Source organism: Pseudorasbora parva, chromosome 25, assembly GCF_024679245.1.
Source record: "Pseudorasbora parva isolate DD20220531a chromosome 25, ASM2467924v1, whole genome shotgun sequence".
In the NCBI taxonomy this organism is placed as follows: Eukaryota; Metazoa; Chordata; class Actinopteri; order Cypriniformes; family Gobionidae; genus Pseudorasbora; species Pseudorasbora parva.
Window position 1 is genome coordinate 12,853,479 of NC_090196.1, and position 15,596 is coordinate 12,869,074.

The following is a 15,596-nucleotide window of genomic DNA, read 5'->3' on the forward strand; positions in this document are numbered from 1 at the left end:
CAAACTCTGATTTAGTGGAATCATACCAGACATAGGCTATTTGCTATAAATACTTTTGATATTATTATGTGCTGAAAACAAATAGAATATCATATGACTTATGACTTATATTGTGTTATTTTTGGAGCTTGACAGTTCTACAGTAATTCCCATTTAATTAATTGTAAAAGAGCAGCTTGGACATTTTTGCAAAATTTCTTCTTTTTGTGTTCCACTGAACATGAAAGTCATACAGGTTTGGAATAACATGGCTGATTCAATTTTGAAAGAAGTGTCATTTTTGGGTGGTTGAATCTGTAAAGTATGGTGGCCGAGAGAGTGCAGCGTTGAAACTAAAGAAAACACAATGCAAACTAAAAAGGAACCAAGAAAAATAAGAAAACATCTTTATCACTTTGACAGCACGTGCTAAAAATACCCACAATGCAACCAAATATAAAAGTGCTCTGCAAAAACTCACAACGCAACCAAATACAGAAACATTGCAAATACTCATTAGCAGGTTTCTGTATTTGGTTGCGTTGTGACTAGGGATGAACAGATACCATTTTTTAGAACTTATCCGATCCGATAAATAAAAATTCTGAGTATCAGTTGATACTGATCCGATACCAATGCAATTTTGTTAAAAAATTCTATGTAGAATATCTAAACCTTAGTGTGTTGAATTGAAAATCACTCTTTTGTGATTTAAACACAATCAGCTAAATACAGACTTCATTATAAAGAAAACCAACAAATAAAAAATATATATAAAATCACAATCTATGACAAAAATAGCCTACTACTATAGATGGTGAATAAATAAGATTAGTGAATAATTCAGCAGCAAAAGTTACAAAATCACGAGTGCGCAATAATTGAATAAAATCTAAACATTTAGTGGGGAAAAAATAAAGGAACCCACAAAAGTATATAAGTGTAGCTGTAAATCTGCTAAAATGTTACACAAAATATATTCATGAAAAACAAGTAAATATATTTATAGAAATAGAAATTACATTTATTCTAAATGTATAGTGCATCTTTTTAATGAGGCAGCAACATATTATAGCTATGACAAAGCAAGAAAGGCTATTAATAAGGCTTTCATAGCGCAAAAGTATTATAATATAGAGCGTCACATATGGGATTACTATTCTGCCACAATTCTGCGTGCGCAATATCATATTTTGAGCGCATAAAAGGGCATTTGCACATGTGTGAACTGAGTTTTCGGAGAAATGTTCGTCTCGCAAACAATAAAGTATTTTGAGCCAACGAAAATCCATCTTACATTTAAGGCCATGTCCACACTAATACGTTTTCATTTGAAAACGTATATTTTCTCTCCGTTTTGTCCTTCCATCCACACTGAGACAGCGTTTTAAGTCAATGAAAACGTATCGTCTTGAAAACGCTCTCCAACGCGGATACATTTGAAAACGCCGTCTTCGCGTCATAGTGTGGACTGTGAAAACGGAGGCTTTTTAAAACGATGACGCATTTTTAGCCATGTGATGCAGTCATATGACCAATTCAGCCAAGATGGTGAACGACATTGTACAGCAGTTGTTTTGTATGCTTTCTCTTTTGACAGCCTTGTTAAATATTAATGTCAGTTTGTACATACTGTTAAAAAACTCAGTGCCTTTTCTCGACATTGTCGCAAAATTTCAAAGAGTAAATAAACGAGTATAGCGGAAATGACGCAAGTCGAAGCGTCTTGGATTTCCTCATATGCAGTACAGGGATGTAAGCGTTTTCAGAGGTTTCAGTGTAGATGAACATTTTTTGGAAACCGATTGAAAATGATAGTGTGGATGCGGAGCGTTTTTAGACGAAAACTCCGTTTTTAAATTTATCCAGATTAGTGTAGACGTAGCCTAAAATAGGCTTATTTGGATGTGCGCCGACTTTATATTTCACATGTGCAACGTCTCGTTTGCTTGCGCTCCGATACCCGCTCTGACTGCTCGACGGCTCGCATAATTCCAGCTGATCAGAAATGAGATTGCTAAATTCTGATAGACTGGCTTAACAACCTATCAAAAGACTCCCTGCATTACTTTACAGCGGACAAGGAAATATACATGGTGGAAATACATGGAAAATCTAATTTAACACTGTTACACTGCTATGTGTGTTTGTCAAATGGTAGACATTTGAACTTGGAAATAAATGTCAAAGACTTTAAACCAGTGTTCAATTTGATTTTCCATGTATTTCCACTATGTATATTTCCTTGTCCGCTGTAGGGAGTCTTGTGAGAGGTTGTTAAAACAGCCTATCAGAATTTAGCAATCTCATCTCTGATCAGCTGGAATTATGTAATATTGTAACATTGAGCTGTGTTGAGCAAGGGAGCCGTCGAGCAGTCAGAGCGGGTATCGGAGCGCAAGCAAACGAGACGTTGCACATGTGAAATATAAAGTCGCCGGACATCCAAATAAGCTTATTTTAAATGCAAAATTGATTTTCGTTCGCTCAAAATACTTTCTCATTTGCGAGACAAACATTTCTCCGCAAAACTCAGTTCACGCGCGTGCGAAATGCCCTTTTGCGCTAAAATATGATTTTGTGCGTGCATAATTGTGGCAGAATAGTAATCCCATAGGCACAAAGCGCGTATGCATATCCCGTGCGCAGGATGATGTGCTTGAAGCAACGCTCTGTCACATGCTCACAGTATCAGTATCGAATTTGTATCGGCTCTGTCTGACCGATACCCGATCCGGCAAATAATGGCGGATCGGTACTGATTCAGATACTGAGTATCGGATCGGTGCATCTCTAGTTGTGACTATTTGCAGCGTGTTTCTGTATTTGGTTGAGTTGTGAGTAAACTCGCATTGCTCGTGAACTGGAGCGCATCTCATCCTAATTTAACGAAACTCAGCATACGCCTCACAGACATGAAATATATCTTAAGAAAGCTTGAAATGTCTTTTAACAATTTAAAACGAAAAGAAATAGGCTACTCTCTGATTAGGTAATCAGAATATTTGCAGTGTTTCTGTATTTGGTTGTGTTGTGAGTATTTGCAGTGTTTCTGTATTTGGTTGTGTTGTGAGTATTTGCAGTGTTTCTGTATTTGGTTGTGTTGTGAGTATTTGCAGTGTTTCTGTATTTGGTTGTGTTGTGAGTATTTGCAGTGTTTCTGTATTTGGTTGATTTCTGAGTATTTGCAGTGTTTCTGTATTTGGTTGTGTTGTGCGTATTTGCAGTGTTTCTGTATTTGGTTGTGTTGTGCGTATTTGCTGTGTTTCTGTATTTGGTTGAGTTGTGCGTATTTGCTGTGTTTCTGTATTTGGTTGAGTTGTGAGTATTTGCAGTGTTTCTGTATTTGTTTGTGTTGTGAGTATTTGCAGTGTTTCTGTATTTGTTTGTGTTGTGAGTATTTGCTGTGTTTCTGTATTTGGTTGAGTTGTGAGTATTTGCAGTGTTTCTGTATTTGGTTGAGTTGTGAGTATTTGCAGTGTGTCTGTATTTGGTTGAGTTGTGAGAATTTGCAGTGTTTCTGTATTTGGTTGAGTTGTGAGTATTTGCAGTGTTTCTGTATTTGGTTGTGTTGTGAGTATTTGCAGTGTTTCTGTATTTGGTTGATTTGTGAGTATTTGCAGTGTTTCTGTATTTGGTTGTGTTGTGCGTATTTGCAGTGTTTCTGTATTTGGTTGTGTTGTGCGTATTTGCTGTGTTTCTGTATTTGGTTGAGTTGTGAGTGTTTGCTGTGTTTCTGTATTTGGTTGAGTTGTGAGTATTTGCTGTCTTTCTGTATTTGGTTGAGTTGTGAGTATTTGCTGTGTTTCTGTATTTGGTTGAGTTGTGAGTATTTGCAGTGTTTCTGTATTTGGTTGAGTTGTGAGTATTTGCAGTGTTTCTGTATTTGGTTGTGTTGTGAGTATTTGCAGTGTTTCTGTATTTGGTTGTGTTGTGAGTATTTGCAGTAGAGCTGCAACTAACGATTATTTTTCTGTCGACTAATCTAACGATTCATTTTTTTACCCTTTGAAATTTTTCAAAATTCTGTGGCACCCCCTCGCATAAGTTACGCTAGAGGTGTAACAGTACAGACTGCTCACAGTTCGCTTTGTATCACGGTTTTTGGTTCACGTTTCAGTACAGTTCGGTATTTGCTATGTTCAGGGGAAAAAGGACTACTGTCAAATGAAAATAAAGAAAATAAGAACAGATAACTTAAATAGAAGCAGCAGCACAAATAAATACTATTGAGCAAAGATGAGAATAAAATAAACAATGCTTTTCAGGATTTTCAGGTAGGTCTAACATTAGTTTTTAGGTAGAGAAATGGAATTAAGTAATCAAAAGTAAAATAACCACACATTTAACTGTTTAAAATTAAAAAATAATCCTTATTAAACTTACAAAAGCTATTCAGTCAGGAGCAGTGAGTGATGTCTTTATCTTTTGTTTGACATTAAACAGACAGCAGTGAATGCTACTGCCCCTTTAAGACCCACGGATAGTCGTCGTATTTTCTGTATAAAGTTCACTTAAGGCATAGAGTAGGCTATGACATTTTGACATACTTTTTGTGAGTTTGTCCGTTTAAGCACAGGATTTGAAAGATAACTCAATATTTGCGCGCTTTGGGACGAGTGCACAAAGACAGATCTTCTCATTCGAGTCTCCTGGCTAACGTTACACGGGGGTGATGACGGTGAAAATGACTGCTCATATTCGGACATACAGCAGCACTCGCATGCGTTTTATAAAGTTTACAAAGAGAGACCGTTTTGCCCACGTTTTACTTTTATTATCGCTGTTGTTGTAGTGTACCTGAGGAGTCAGCACGTGTATCCATCGACAGAAACATACATAACCATTTGGTTGAGTTGTGAGTATTTGCAGTGTTTCTGTATTTGGTTGTGTTGTGAGTATTTGCAGTGTTTCTGTATTTGGTTGTGTTGTGAGTGTTTGCAGTGTTTCTGTATTTGGTTGATTTGTGAGTATTTGCAGTGTTTCTGTATTTGGTTGATTTGTGAGTATTTGCAGTGTTTCTGTATTTGGTTGATTTGTGAGTATTTGCAGTGTTTCTGTATTTGGTTGAGTTGTGAGTATTTGCAGTGTTTCTGTATTTGGTTGAGTTGTGAATGTTTGCAGTGTTTTTTATTTGGTTGATTTGTGAGTATTTGCAGTGTGTCTGTATTTGTTTGTGTTGTGAGTATTTTCAGTGTGTTTCTGTATTTGGTTGCGTTGTGAGTAGGGGTAGGCGGTATAGCCTGAAAATTACAAACCCGATTCCAAAAAAGTTGGGACACTTTACAAATTTTGAATAAAAACACAATGCAATGATCAGGAATTTTCAAATTTCAATATTTTATTCAGAATACAACATAGATGACGTATCACATTTTAAAACTGAGAAAATTTATAATTTTAAGAGAAAAATACGTTTATTTTTTTATCTAAAAAAAGTTGGGACAAGGCCTTGTTTACCACTGTGGTATCCCCTCTTATTTTTATAACAGTCTGCAAATGTCTGGGGACTGAGGAGACAAGTTGCTCAAGTTTAGGAGCTTCTAGTTGCTCAACTGTCTTAGGTCTTCTTTGTCGCATCTTCCTTTTTATGATGCAACAAATGTTTTCTATGGGTGAAAGATCTGGACTGCAGGCTGGCCATTTCACTACCCGGATTCTTCTTCTACACAGCCATGATGTTGTAATTGATGCAGTATGTGGTCTGGCATTGTCATGTTGGAAAATGTAAGGTCTTCCCTGAAAGAGACGACGTCTGGATGGAAGCATATGCTGTTCTATGCTGTTTCCAGATGTGTAAGCTGCCCCATGCCACACGCACTCATGCAACCCCATACCATCAGAGATGCAGGCTTCTGAACTGAGCGCTGATAACAACTCTGGTTGTCCTTGTCCTCTTTAGCCTAGATGACACTCATCTTACCACATAATTGTTTTCCAGTTTGCCACAGTCCATTTTAAATGAGCCTTGGCCCAGAGAAAACACCTGCGGTTGTGGATCATGTTTAGACATGGCTTCTTTTTTGACCTATAGAGTTTTGGCCGGCAACGGCGAATGGCAAGGTGGATTGTGTTCACTGATAATGTTTTCTGGAAGTATTCCTGAGCCCATGTTGTGATTTCCATTACAGTGGCATTCCTGTATGTGATGCAGTGCTGTCTACGGGCTCAAAGATCATGGGCATCCAGTATGATTTTCTGGCCTTGACCCTTACGCAAAGAGATTGTTCCAGATTCTCTGAATCTTTGGATGAAATTTTACACTGTGGATGATAACTTCAAACTCTTTGCAATTTTTTCCTGAAAAAACTCCTTTCTGATACTGCTCCACTATTTTTCGCCGCAGCATTGGGGGAATTGGTGATCCTCTGCCCATCTTGACTTCTGAGACACTGCCACTTTAAGAGGCTCTTTTATACCCAATAATTTTGCCAGTTGACCTAATAAGTTGCGAATTGGTCCTCCAGCTGTTTCTTATATGTACATTTAACTTTTCTAGCCTCTTATTGCTACCTGTCCTAAATTTTTTAAATTGTGTAGCTCACATGAAATCCAAAATGAGCCAATATTTGGCCTGACTATATTATATACTATATTATATATGACATCTATATTATATTGTGAAAAAAATATGTGTTTATGAGATTTGTTAATTATTGCATTACTTTTATATTCACAATTTGTACAGTGTCCAAACTTTTTTGGAATCTGGTTTGTGTATTATATATATTTCAAGAATATTTGCGATAACGATATTTATTATGATATAGAAAAAATATATAGAACACATTTTTTTACTGGTTATTGCAGCTGGTAGGCAGTAGCATTTATTATGGAAAAAAAATGAAGGGCTTTTTCCATCCTTTTCCTACTGTCATTGATGAGAGAAAATTTAGTTCAAAGTATAAATCTATTGTCATAAGGTGGAAGCAGCAGCTTTATAGTCACACACAGCACAAATCAAATGAAAGCAAAACTTGCCTTGGTACAAGTTATTCGTGTTTTTTTATTAATAAACACATCTTCGTTTTTAATCGATACGCTGAACAGACCCAGTCACACAGGTACGAATCTCTCTTTCTCTGTCTCCCTCGACTAATTCATTCAAATGAATGTAATCTTACGCACTACCTTATCTCTGTGTCTGACTTAAAGTAGGCAGAATGCTAGATCTAATGAGCCGTAACTGACAAAAATAACCGCCACTGTTACCTTTCTGGTCAAATATTGCGCTGCAAACATCAATTTTTAAGCTTTAAGTTATCAATGTTTTGTCAGTTGTCAAAAGGGCTGACCTCTTGTAAACAAGTAGGTCACTTTTTATATCGTCATCGGAGGCTGACATGCTGACAGGTGTTGTTGTGTGCGCTAGGGAATGTAAATGCATCATATCATCCCGTTGCTATATCATTGATATCACGATATGACACTTTTATCATGTAAAAATTGATACCGGTATTATCGTGGACTGTGTGATATGGCAAACCCGTAGTTGTGAGTATTTCCAGTGTGTTTCTGGTTGTGTTGTGAGTATTTGCAGTGTGTTTCCGGTTGTGTTGTGAGTATTTCCAGTGTGTTTCTGGTTGTGTTGTGAGTATTTCCAGTGTGTTTCTGGTTGTGTTGTGAGTATTTCCAGTGTGTTTCCGGTTGTGTTGTGAGTATTTCCAGTGTGTTTCCGGTTGTGTTGTGAGTATTTCCAGTGTGTTTCTGGTTGTGTTATGAGTATTTCCAGTGTGTTTCTGGTTGTGTTATGAGTATTTCCAGTGTGTTTCCGGTTGTGTTGTGAGTATTTCCAGTGTGTTTCCCGTTGTGTTGTGAGTATTTCCAGTGTGTTTCCGGTTGTGTTGTGAGTATTTCCAGTGTGTTTCTGGTTGTGTTGTGAGTATTTGCAGTGTGTTTCCGGTTGTGTTGTGAGTATTTCCAGTGTGTTTCTGGTTGTGTTGTGAGTATTTCCAGTGTGTTTCTGGTTGTGTTGTGAGTATTTCCAGTGTGTTTCTGGTTGTGTTATGAGTATTTCCAGTGTGTTTCTGGTTGTGTTATGAGTATTTCCAGTGTGTTTCTGGTTGTGTTATGAGTATTTCCAGTGTGTTTCTGGTTGTGTTGTGAGTATTTCCAGTGTGTTTCCGGTTGTGTTGTGAGTATTTCCAGTGTGTTTCTGGTTGTGTTATGAGTATTTCCAGTGTGTTTCTGGTTCTGTTGTGAGTATTTCCAGTGTGTTTCTGGTTCTGTTGTGAGTATTTCCAGTGTGTTTCTGGTTGTGTTGTGAGTATTTCCAGTGTGTTTCTGGTTGTGTTATGAGTGTTTCCAGTGTGTTTCCGGTTGTGTTGTGAGTATTTCCAGTGTGTTTCCCGTTGTGTTGTGAGTATTTCCAGTGTGTTTCCGGTTGTGTTGTGAGTATTTCCAGTGTGTTTCTGGTTGTGTTGTGAGTATTTGCAGTGTGTTTCCGGTTGTGTTGTGAGTATTTCCAGTGTGTTTCTGGTTGTGTTGTGAGTATTTCCAGTGTGTTTCTGGTTGTGTTGTGAGTATTTCCAGTGTGTTTCTGGTTGTGTTATGAGTATTTCCAGTGTGTTTCTGGTTGTGTTATGAGTATTTCCAGTGTGTTTCTGGTTGTGTTATGAGTATTTCCAGTGTGTTTCTGGTTGTGTTGTGATTATTTCCAGTGTGTTTCTGGTTGTGTTGTGAGTATTTCCAGTGTGTTTCTGGTTGTGTTGTGAGTATTTCCAGTGTGTTTCCGGTTGTGTTGTGAGTATTTCCAGTGTGTTTCTGGTTGTGTTGTGAGTATTTCCAGTGTGTTTCTGGTTGTGTTATGAGTATTTCCAGTGTGTTTCTGGTTGTGTTGTGAGTATTTCCAGTGTGTTTCTGGTTCTGTTGTGAGTATTTCCAGTGTGTTTCTGGTTCTGTTGTGAGTATTTCCAGTGTGTTTCTGGTTGTGTTATGAGTGTTTCCAGTGTGTTTCTGGTTGTGTTGTGAGTATTTCCAGTGTGTTTCTGGTTGTGTTGTGAGTATTTCCAGTGTGTTTCTGGTTGTGTTGTGAGTATTTGGAGTGTGTTTCTGGTAGCCTTGTGAGTATTTGCAGCACATATGTGCTGTGCTGTTTTTTAAATTTGCTGGTATTTTTCCTATTTGCATCCGTTTCCTTCATTTCCAGCGTGTTGAGCTCTCTCGGCCACCTTATTTAAGGCATCCTAAGGAAAATAAATGTTATCTCTCTCCCACTCCTTGAAATTACTGCTAATAAATCACTCTCTGCTCATCTGTGTTGGGTGGGATGTCTCTCCCAGAATGGCTGTGTGTGCCTTAAAATACCTGTGGCTTTTCTCATTTCCACAGCGACCAGAGACTCTTTGTTATCTCTAACTGACACTATCCAGGAGGGAAAGTGTGAGCAGCAGAGGAGAGAGGAAAGGGGGTGGGGTACTCATGTGAGTTCAGCAGCAGAATGATTGAGAATGTTTGTCCAGAAAAGGAGAATGAGGGAGATAAAGAGAAGAGGTCTGTTTGTAGCACGCAAATGAGTGGCCGAGAGACAGCTGTGCTTCAAGAGCACATGATATGATGATTTGATTGATAAGCTCCTAACAGGATTGGAGAGCGACTGAAATGGCGGTTCTCTTTATGACAGGGAGAACAGCAAATTATAATGCTGCACTTGATTATTATCCTATAAATGAGGATTACAGCTAACCTTTTTATGAAGCCTCTTTGCATAATGTATTCTTAAGATACAGATAGATTCTTAAATCATTAATACCGGTTATGTTTTTTACTGTATTTAATTTATATTTTTTATAACAATTTTTGGTTCACTGAAAGCTCTGATGCCACACATTTTGCTAAGCTTTTTTGTTTGTTTTATTTGATTGCATTTTGGGTTTTTATTTAATTTTTAGTTCACTACGAAAGCTTAAGAAGATTTTGTTTTGATTTCTTATGTTTTATTTTATTTTTACTTTCATTGTATTTTGCTATTTTATTTTGTTTAGTTCACCACAAAAGCTTTAAGAGGCCATACATTTTTGTTTGACTTTTATTAGCCTATATATGTATATATGTATATTTATTTTATTTTTTATTTTATTTTTTTATATTTTTTATATATTTTTTTATTTTATTTGATAATTCACTATGAAATCTTAAACTCTTAAGAGGCCATATATTTTGTTTGAATATTGTATTTTGTTTTTTATTTCAGTATGTGTTCACAGTTTTGTTATGTTCTCAAATAATGTGTTAAATTGTGCTATTTTCATTTTATTTGTTAGTTCACTATGAAAACAGGTCATGCACATTTTTTTGTTTTGTTTTTGGTCTTGTTTTTGGGTTTTTTGGTCTTGTTTTGTTTCGTTCTGCTTTTGGTCTTCTTTTATTTCGTTCTGCTTTTGGTCTTGTTTTGTTTCGTTCTGCTTTTGGTCTTGTTTTCTTTTTGTTTTTGGTCTTGTTTTAGTTCTTGCTTTGGTCTTGTTTTTTGTTTTGTTTTGTGGTCTTGTTTTATTTCTTGTTTTTGTTTTTGTTCTTGTTTTTGTTTTGTTTTTGTATTTTTGTATTTTCGTTTTGTGGTCTTGTTTTGTTTTTTTGTTTGTTTTTGTTTTTGGTCTTGTTTTAGTTCTTGTTCTTGTTTTTGGTCTTGTTTTTTATTTTATTTATGCACTTATGGATGGATGTATGGATCCATTTTTGTACAGTTTTGTTTCCTATTTATGTTACATTGTGCCTGAATTATAGCATTTTTTTTATTAATCAGATTAATTTGTTCAGTTGAACAGCAGGACATATTATGCTCTTACTCTTTGGATGTGTAAGGCTCCATTAAGTCGTAATGAAGTTGTGGCTGATGGCAGAGGATGCTGCTGCCAGCTCTCCTAACTGCCCTAAGTTCATTATTAATTGTTTTGCTCGGTTCAGCAGAAGGGCAAGGGGTGAGGCACAGTTTATCACGATAAAGCAAGCTTTTGTTTGTTTCTAGTAGAGACATTGGCAGTAAGTGATAGCTGGAGGTGTGAGAGAGATATACACAGGAAGGAAGCTGTAAAACACTCACAGTTTAGAGTTGGAACTTAACATGTGAAATTCACTTTCAAATGTGTTGGATGTAGTCCAAAAATATAGTCAGGCTGATTCAATCATATTAAATAATGTTTTTTGAGACCAGAGATCGAGCCTAAGGTCAGAGGTTAATGAAGATGTATTTAATGCAAGTTTTTTAGTTTTAGTTTTTTTTTACAGTAAAGCTGAAGGAAGTATTCTCTATTCTCCCCTCCAAACCTTTATTTCAAGAAAAGATGAGCACACACACACACACACACACACTTTTGTTTTGTCAAGCCTACATTTATGAAGCAGCTTGTACTTTTCGTGCCAGTTTGGAACTTTTTTTCTAGCACTTCTAATGTTACTGTCACTTTAGAATGGATCGCTTCTGTTGTAGTATTTCACTTTGGATAAAATTTGGTTAAATCTGTTAAATGAAAAGCTATAAAATGTAATGTTCTTGCTGGTGGTCTGATCTTGTCATATTTGAGTTCTTCAGGTTTTTTAGGCTGGATTTGAATCAGTTCCAAACCACTTAATTAATCAGTACAGGCAATGCATGCAAATTAATGTGATTTATAGTTTGTGTGATTCATTGTTATTGAACTCTTCCTTTAAATGTATTTGAATTTCAACAGAACCTTTTTAAACACACACACACACACACACACACACACACACACACACACACACACACACACACACACACACACACACACACACACGTACACACACACACACACACACACACACACACACACACACACACGTACACACACACACACACACACACACACACACACACGTGTACACACACACGTACACACACACACACGTACACACTGACACACGCACACTAAATCAAAGCATGTGGTTCACTTGCATTGAGGGAAAATAAAAACAGAGTAAGCGATTTGAATTCGGTCTTAAATTCGAAGCAGCATCTCAGACCGGGACCAGGTTCGGCCGGGCTGAATGCCAACCTCTACTCTTTCTCTATGAATATTCATTCAAATCTGAACAGAATCTACAACTGAATGTGTTTGTCTCTGTCTCTATCTTTATCTCCCTGCAGGTATGAGCCATGAGCCAAAGTCCCCAGCATTAGGAATGATCTCCGCGGCACCATGCACCATGGCGACTGTAAGCCCCCTCACTCCGTCCCCCATCAGCGGCGCAATGGTCGCCAACGGAAGCCCGGCGTCCCAGTCTGGACACTCCGGATTCGCCGCCGCCCTCCGCAAGCTAGCCAAACAGGCTGAAGACCCAAGGGGTGAGTGCGCCCTTTCCTCACCTTTTGCCCATCAATCCTTACACTCTTCTCTTTATCATCTCAGCCATGATGCCATGCTGGAAAGGAATATGTTGCTGTGGTCAGCAGATCTTTACTAGGCCGATTCAGACTGTTTCTACCCAGTTGGTTAAAATCATAAGCAATTTTTGTATTATTTAGAGATGGATCTTGGCAGATATTTGTAGGGGCTTATATATATATATATATATATATATATATATATATATATATATATATATATATATATATATATATATATATATATACACACACATATACATACATCTTTTTGCAGAATAGTCGACAATTCGGTCCCTAGATTGTTGATATAGGGCTTCCAGACACTATAAAACTGGTTTAGCTGACCATTACTAGCCAAGTTAAATATTCCAGCAGAACTAGTTCCATCAAAATCTGGTGCCAACCCGATGTATTCGGCGTCTCGTCAGTTATCCACTTCAGTAAAAAAAAAAAATCCTGGCTGCAAAAATGAGGTTATTGCACATTCTTTTTTCTTTTGATGAAATCAAAACTTTATCGGGTATACCAAGGATCAAAAACAAAGGATCCAGTACCTACTCCTTATTAAAGATATTACTCATTTCAGAAACTATCTTGGCCCAATATATAGTTGTACCTGATTACTTGACCAAAGACAATGAGTGAGTGTATCAATTTGTGTTTAGCACTTAAGGCATAGAGGTGAGAAGGTATTATTAAACTCATGCTGTCTACGGTTTGGTGAAATAGGCATCCTATGTACAATTTTGAACTGTATAGCCTTGGCACGATTACATAGATCCGAATAGATTTCACATTTCCAGGTACTTTCCCATTCTTCATCACTAGAAAGGTCTCTCTCCCAAGCATTCTAGTATTCAGATCTACATTTCCCTCAGATCTAGCATTGAGAACCTTGCATAACAGACTCACTGACTTCTTTCCAGATGTCTGAAAGAGTATTTTTTCTATAGGAGACAGACTTTTGTTATTACATAATGAGGTATTTTTCAGAATATAGCTTCTAATCTGTAAAAAAAAAACGGAAAAAAGTCCTGTTTTCTTGATTGATACCGCTGTATCATCTGCTCAAAAGACATCAAGCCTTCTTCCTCAAACAAGTCTATAAGCAGATTAATACCTTGTTTCACCCAAAATATAAACCTCCCATCAGATCTACCTAGAAGAAAGTCTGGAATTGGTGTGAGAGCAGAGGTTAACTTAGTTCTTCCTTCAAACCGACAAACTTGTAATGTGTGTTCATTTGTTTTTCTCTTCTTTTTTCTGTTTTGTGTCGTTTTGTTTTGTAATTGTTTTTTCATTTGTTTTTCTTTTCATTTCTTTCGGTTTGTTGCAGTTTGTTTTGTTTGTCTGATTTGTTTTGTAATTGTGTGTTCCCTTTCGAGAGAGGTTCCTCGTATTACGTATGGGGAAAAACTCCTTTTCTCGAGAATGTGAAGCAAAACTTTTAATAAAGGTATCTATGTAAAGCGCAGTGAGCTGCACGGCCATAGCCCAGCGCGAGGAGCGCTCTGATTGGCCGGGCTGCGGCAACTGCAGGAACCTATGGTGAGGCGGCTGAGAGGAACGAACCAATGGGGGGCGTTCCAGAAGCCCGCCGAAAAAGGTGCTTATATTTGCATACAGGAGGCTATATAAGACCCTAATTCGCCATAGGTGTCAGATTTTATCTCCTTCAGCGATACCTTCGCTGGTCTCCGGAAGAAGCACCGCCGTTGAAAAGGCACCAGCGGAACCTGCAGCTGAGGACGACGGACTCCCTCTCCGCCTTCTCTGCCGTTCCAGCTACGCCATCCGGCGTTATATATCCTTTAAACTGTGTCTATGTTGAGTGTTATATGTGTTTGTGTTGCCGCTGCAACGCCACTTCTAGAGCTTACAGGCTTGTTCTACTCGAGGACTCTCTCGTTCCGCCGCGTCGTTAAGCGCCGCGGAAAGACGGAGCTCTTCTCACTCTCCCTCTGCTCTCGTCCCGTCGCGCTGAATAGCGCCGCGGAAAGAGAGAATGTTAGAGGACATGAGCACACTCAAGCCGAAGCTCTCTTCACTCTGCCGCCGCCGCGGCTCTTCTTCCGCCGCTGCCACAGAGTTGTTCCCACTCTTCTCTCATTCCGTCGCGCTACAGCCGCGGACAGAGAATACTAGAGTGAATAGGCGAACTCGAGCCGAAGCTCTCGCCGTGCTAGAAGCGCCGCGGACAGAGTTTTACCTCACGCTTCCAATTCTCTCGTCCTGTCGCTCTATCGCCGCGGACAGAGAATACTAGAGTGAATAAACAAACTCGAGCCGAAGCTCTCGCCGTGCTAGAAGCCCCGCGGACAGAGTTTTACCTCACGCTTCCAATTCTCTCGTCCTGTCGCTCTATCGCCGCGGACAGAGAATACTAGAGTGAATACACAAACTCGAGCCGAAGCTCTCGCCGTGCTAGAAGCGCCGCGGACAGAGTTTTACCTCACGCTTCCAATTCTCTCGTCCTGTCGCTCTATCGCCGCGGACAGAGAATAATAGAGTGAATAAACTAACTCGAGCCGAAGCTCTCGCCGTGCTAGAAGCGCCGCGGACAGAGTTTTACCTCACGCTTCCAATTCTCTCGTCCTGTCGCTCTATCGCCGCGGACAGAGAATAATAGAGTGAATAAACAAACTCGAGCTGAAGCTCTCGCCGTGCTAGAAGCGCCGCGGACAGAGTTTTACCTCACGCTTCCAATTCTCTCGTCCTGTCGCTCTATCGCCGCGGACAGAGAATACTAGAGTGAATAAACAAACTCGAGCTGAAGCTCTCGCCGTGCTAGAAGCGCCGCGGACAGAGTTTTACCTCACGCTTCCAATTCTCTCGTCCTGTCGCTCTATCGCCGCGGACAGAGAATAATAGAGTGAATAAACAAACTCGAGCCGAAGCTCTCGCCGTGCTAGAAGCGCCGCGGACAGAGTTTTACCTCACGCTTCCAATTCTCTCGTCCTGTCGCTCTATCGCCGCGGACAGAGAATACTAGAGTGAATAAACTAACTCGAGCCGAAGCTCTCGCCGTGCTAGAAGCGCCGCGGACAGAGTTTTTCCTCACACTTCCAATTCTCTCGTCCTGTCGCTCTATCGCCGCGGACAGAGAATAATAGAGTGAATAAACAAACTCGAGCCGAAGCTCTCGCCGTGCTCATTCTACCGCCGCCGTGCTGAAGCGCTGCGGACAGAGTTTTTCCTCACGCTTCCAATTCTCTCGTCCTGTCGCTCTATCGCCGCGGACAGAGAATAATAGAGTGAATAAACAAACTCGAGC

The 15,596-nt window shown here is 39.0% G+C and overlaps 1 protein-coding gene across 3 annotated transcripts in view; it reads left to right on the top strand.

The window, feature by feature from the left end:
* gse1a (Gse1 coiled-coil protein a) overlaps positions 1-15,596 on the top strand; it is a 76,893-nt gene that overhangs the window by 12,116 nt on the left and 49,181 nt on the right. For 2 of the 3 annotated variants that reach the window (XM_067435763.1, XM_067435765.1), the window contains exon 2: positions 12,083-12,280. In XM_067435763.1, the coding sequence (XP_067291864.1) occupies positions 12,085-12,280 (196 nt within the window). In that variant the 5' untranslated portion in view covers positions 12,083-12,084. Of the gene's footprint in view, positions 1-8,843; positions 9,402-12,082; positions 12,281-15,596 lie in introns of those variants that run through there. The other variant, XM_067435764.1, reaches the window with a different exon arrangement.